The 5,254-nt window shown below is 65.2% G+C and overlaps 1 protein-coding gene across 1 annotated transcript in view; it reads right to left on the bottom strand.

Annotated features, from left to right (window-relative positions):
- The window catches only part of ZNF598 (zinc finger protein 598, E3 ubiquitin ligase), an 8,999-nt gene extending 4,427 nt beyond the window's left edge, over nucleotides 1-4,572 (bottom strand). Inside the window, 6 exon segments of the mRNA XM_077762782.1 lie at nucleotides 1-273; nucleotides 448-577; nucleotides 1,124-1,236; nucleotides 2,710-2,855; nucleotides 3,000-3,129; nucleotides 4,330-4,572. The exon segment at nucleotides 1-273 is cut by the window's left edge and continues 259 nt beyond it. Of these exon segments, the coding sequence (XP_077618908.1) occupies nucleotides 1-273; nucleotides 448-577; nucleotides 1,124-1,236; nucleotides 2,710-2,855; nucleotides 3,000-3,129; nucleotides 4,330-4,572 (1,035 nt within the window).
- Nucleotides 4,573-5,254: the final 682 nt, after the last annotated feature.

The following is a 5,254-nucleotide window of genomic DNA, read 5'->3' as shown; positions in this document are numbered from 1 at the left end:
GAGCCCGCGCCCCGGCCAGCGGCCCTGCCCCGCCTGCTCTGGTGCCCAGCCCCGCGCTCACCTGTAATAGTCCTGGGCCCCGTCCGAGTCACAGAAGTGACAGAAGTAGTGGTCGCGCCGCAAGTGTTTGAGCAGCTCGTCGTTGTCCAGGTAGCGCTCGTCGCAGAACTTGCAGAGCGGGTGCCCTCGGTGCGACGTGTCGTCAGGGTCCCCCTGCATGCGGTGCCGTGCCAGGTCCTTGCGCGAATACCATTTGCGCTCGTACGTGAAGATCTGCAGGGAAGAGGGTGCTGGGCGCCGGGGGGGGCCCTTCCCACAGCCCCGTGACACAGGGGGACCCGGCGGCGCTGGTGCGGGCTCCGGGCCCCCGGACCCCAGCGGCCCCTCCCCACCCGGGCTGCGTGAGGCAGGAGAGCGGGAGGACGGGCAGGGGGGCGAGGGGCGCACCTTGAGGTGTCTGAGGCAGAGCTTGCAGCAGAAGAGCTCGTGCTGCCTCCGCATGTGCTGCTCCAGGTCCCCGAAGAGGCCGAACGGCGGCAGCTCGGGGCACTGTGGGCACTCATGTTGAAGCAGCTGCCTGGAGACACACCGGGGGGCCCCGACCGTCCCGCGTGAGCCCCGCCGCCTCCTCAGGGCCCCTGCACGCGCTCTGGGAGGAGCCAGGAGGACGGGCGCCTGCTGTGCCCACCGCCGCGAGGACCGCTGGGTCGCACCCAGACCCCGGGTCGAGGCCAGCTGCGGGACGGCTGACCTCTGTGTCACGTGGGCATGGTGACTGAGCCCACACTGGGAGCCAGCCCCCCACCCGGCTGAGGAGGATCACTCCCACGACAGCTGTGCCCTTTGTGGGGTCTCCCGCCGTGGGCTAAGATCCCAATTCACGGGGGCTCGCGAGTGCCTCACACGGCCCCAGCAAGCAGGCACCACGCCCTACCGCCCAGTGCTTTCCCTGGACTCACCCCTGCCCGTCTCCACCGCCACCCCAGCACAGGTAATGCCAGGAAATCAAAGAGGGGCCCTGACATGCACGCCACACCCCCTCCCCTGCGAGGCCTGTGCCCGTCCCTGCCACAAGCCCCCCACAGACCCAGGCTCACTGCAGGCCCCGGGGGCCCCTGCTCACCTGTACAAGGCAAAAACTTTTCCATCTGCAAAATAGATGTCATACTTCTTCTCGTGCTGCAGCTGGTGGAGGGGGATTGTGGCAAAGGCGGGAAGCTTCTTCCCAAAGACCACCTGGAACCAAAAGTGAGGGGCCTGCTGAGCAGGGCCGCGGACACCCACTGGAGGGTACTGTCCGGCTAAGAAGAAAGGGAGGCACTCAGGTCCTCATGGGAGGCCCAAGGCAGGACCCGCGGGCAGCAGCCTGTGCCATCCTGGGCTGCCAGCAAGGTGGGGGGAGGAGGGGCGCCCCCTCTCCTCCCCTGCAGGGTGCCCACCTGGGGTGGCTGGGATGGAGACGCAACACCTGGCCTGGCCACCAGGGGGCGGCAGGCTCTCCTTCATCCACAGCCAAACCAGCCCTGAGACAGACCGAGGTCACCCCAGGGGCGGTGACCCCCAAGGGCGCAGCGACTCGACCAAGCTGACTGGCAAGCCAGGGCCTAATCACATGGGTGCTGGGCACAGGCCAGGTGCAGTCTAAGAAGCAGCTACGGAAATGATGCCACCAGGACGAGGCAGGCAACTGCAAGTCAAGGCCTAGCTCGCTGTCCGCCCATGATGCCACGGGGAGCTTGGTCATGGCCCCTGGCCGCCTCTTGGCCAGCTTCCTGCCTGCCACCCAGCTGTCAGAGTGGTCAGTGCGGAGCTGCAGCCACTCAGCAGGGACAGGGTGCAGACACCCCAGCAGCCTGTTTCCTAGGGGTCCCAGCATTCTGGGTACAGTGTGATCCTCCCCTCCACAGAGCCCGGCCCCAGGGGCCCATTGTTGCCGTGGGCCCAGGCCTCCCCTCCTAGCCAACAAGGGCGCTGTTCCCTCCTGGCTCCCTCCTCTCTGGCTCCTACTCCCCTCCCCTGGATCCAGATCACACCCCTCGTCTCCTGTCTCCTCTCCAAGCCCCTTCCCACTCCACCACTGTCCCCCACCCCCAACTCTGGAGCTGGTCACTTGACTCAGGTCAGAGTCCTCACTTTGGGAAGGGCCATGTCAAGGTCACCCTTTTCATGTTTAGGCTTAGCTAGGCTCAACTAGGGAGGACGTCTGGGATCAGCACGGCCATGAACTTGGAAAGGTGCAAGACTGGGTGGGGAGAAAGGGTAGTCACACTGTCCCCCAGCAGCAGGATGGTTAAAACCGGTTCCCCGGGGGGTCTGGGAGAGAAGCTGGGAACCTCAGTCCACACTTTGGGTGATACACTGTGGGTAGAGGAAGCCGACCCCACAGCCCCCACAGGAGCCTGAGGGAAGCATCGGGGTCCAGCCACACCCATTCTGGGGGTTGGAGGAGGACGAACTTGGCCCAACAGGCCTTCTTCCTCTTGACGTCACGTCTGGCAAGGTGTATGTGACCACCCACCACTGCCCCTGCCACACACTGAGTCTGGAGGTGCTCCACAGCTGTGCTCCCAAGGGCCCCCCTCCCTCTGGTCTTGTCCCCAGGACTCTGGGTCACACAATGGCCGCTTCTCAGGGGATCTGCCCCTCTGGGGCCAACCCACACTCAACCCTGCTTTCCCAGCCCAGAGCCTAGTCCCCACTGCCTCTTACCAGGGGACCAGCACCCGCAGACGCAGGGCCGCAGGGCCATGAGCCAGTCAGGATGCCGCGGGCCCGCCACAGATCACAAGCCCCGTCGTGCAACGAACTGCGGGGACTCAGGGCCCTGGCTGTGCTGAGGCCGCACGGGCGGCGGACTCAGCAGCCCGGCATCTGCCTGAGGCCTCTACAGAGGCACCCCGTGAGGGAACCCCCAGCCAAAAGGCATCCAAGTCCAGCAGACCGAGCAAAGGAACAACTTCCTTCCACAGAGGAAACCAGAGCCGGGTCGCCACCGTCACCGCTGCTGCCTCCCCCAGCTCTGGCGCCTTCCTCTCGGGGGTCTGCCCTGGTCCGCCTCAGCAGTGTCCTGCTGCGGGCACCCTCGCCGTGGACGGAGGTAGGGCACAGTCCTCGAGACAGACTGCCGGGCTGCGGGGGCGGCCAGTGCCGAGCACACCTGAGCCAAGCCAGGGGAAGGGGAACGCTGGGTGGGCTCAGGAGGGGATGGAAACCACAGGAAGAGGTCGGGGAAAGGAAGGTGGCCGGGCACACAGGCTCAAGGCCAGGCACACAGGCTCAAGGCCGCGGCACACAGGCTCAAGGCCGGGCACACAGGCTCAAGGCCAGGTGTGTCTGAGAACGAGGGAGAGCAGGTGTGGAGCCGGGAGTGCGAGCCGGGAAACGCTAGCGGCCCCTCTTGGGCTGTGAGACTGGCCGCCGGAGCCCTGCGCCAGATGTCAGGACCCGCGAGGGGCAGACGGGAGGATGGCAGTGCAGCTTGGTGTGGCCAGTGTCCTTGCCCACAGCACAGGGCGAGGCAAATGGCAAGACCAAGTAGCCGGACAAGGACCAGGGCACAGTGGCCCAACTAGGGACGTGGGAGAGCCCACCAGGCATCCAACCAGCATGGCCGGAGACCCACCCGCCCTAGTGAGCACCCTAATGGGAGAGGGTCACGGGTCTGGGGACAGAGGCCCAGGCCAGGCCTAGACAACTGAGGATGGAGCATCCTGGGAAGTCCTCGGGCAGGCCAGGCAGTACCTGTCAGAGGGGGAAGGGCACCCCTGCGTGGGCCCTAGGATGGCCAGGCCAGTCCCTGAAGGGAGGGAGCAGGAGATGGGAGGAGAGCGCTGCTCGGACCCCCACGTGGCGGTATGTGTTTCTGCCTGGGGCTCCGCCGCTCCCCACTCCCAGTATGCAGTGGGCGCGCGCTGACAGTGAGCGGGAGAGGGATGGGTGGCACCAGCATGGACCAGTGGCCAGAGTGTGCCGGGCGGGGAAGGTGGGCCCCATCTAGAAGCACAGGCCCCCGAGGAGCACGGGTGGACCAGGCCAGTGGGAATGGGCCCTGACAACAGAAAAACAAGACCGGTCAGCAGGCCCCCTCCCCCCTCCCGGCTGTGAGGTGGGAGACGGCACCAGCTCAGACACCCCCCCCTTCGCACAGCAGCCCCAGCAAACCTCTTTGACATTAGGGGGCATCGGGGCAGGGTGGAGCCTGAGACTCCATCACCCCTCAGACGAAAACAGCCTGCGGGAGACGTGACTGGGGAAGAAAGGCGGGTGGGAGGCACGGCCCCGGCCTTGCTGGCGCGCCCTGCAGACCATCCGGGGTGGACAGAGACAGACCTGGGAGCGGCCCTGGGAGCCGGCCTGACCAGCAGCTGCAGGGCTGCTCTGCGTCTGCTCTTTGCGTCGCCTGCCCCGGGGGCGGGCGCAGGGAAGAGCCGGGTCCAGGGGCAGGCCTGTTCCACACAGCACCTTGGCATGCTCTCCTCCCAAGTTTTTACAAAGACTTAGTCCCGTAAGGGAGGACAGAGCAGAGGCAGGGTTCAGGGGCGGGGGGTTGCTGTGGGACTCCCTAGCGGGCATGGGGCATTCAGAGGACAGTGTGGGGCTCAGCGAGGGAACACAAAGGCCTAGGGTGGGGCTGCAAGTTCAAGAGTGGGAGGGAAGCAAGATGAATGGAGAGGATCGGCATCTCCCACACTTCCCAGGACACCCTCCTGCTGCCCAGTAATTCAGGGCAGGCCCAAGAGGAAGGCCGGAATCAGCCAGAGGCACCCAGTGCCAAAGCACGCCCTGGCAGGAGCCTGCTGACAGCTCGTGTCAACACCCCCTTGCCACAGAGCACTCGAAGGGTGTGGGACCCACAAGGAGTGACAGAGGCCAGATGCTGGCTAAGGTGGCCACACATAGGTGCCTGCTCTTTTCCTGGGTGAGGCCTGCGGCTCCATCCTTCCCGGAAGGAAACTCCAGGTGCACTGGGAAACCTGGCCATCCGAGACAGGTCATCTGTGAAGCATGCAAGACTGGCAAAGCTGGGGGGCGCACTGAGCCACAGGCCCAAGGTTCTCCTGTCCATCCCGATGCTCCGGGCCTCTCCCAGGTCTGTCTCTGTCCACCCCATGACAGACTGACGACGTCTCCAAGTGTCTTCTAAAGGAGCAGAGTAGGTGCCCGTGGAGAGCTCACGGAATTATAGCGTCTCCTTGGCTCCTCTGACATACTGTCTACTTAGACAAAACAAAACATAACAAATCACCCAAAGGAA

The sequence above is a fragment of the Crocuta crocuta genome, unplaced genomic scaffold (assembly GCF_008692635.1).
Source record: "Crocuta crocuta isolate KB4526 unplaced genomic scaffold, BGI_CrCroc_1.0 scaffold234, whole genome shotgun sequence".
Classification (NCBI taxonomy): Eukaryota; Metazoa; Chordata; class Mammalia; order Carnivora; family Hyaenidae; genus Crocuta; species Crocuta crocuta.
Note: the sequence above shows the minus strand (reverse complement) of the source record. Positions and strands in the feature narration are given on the sequence as shown.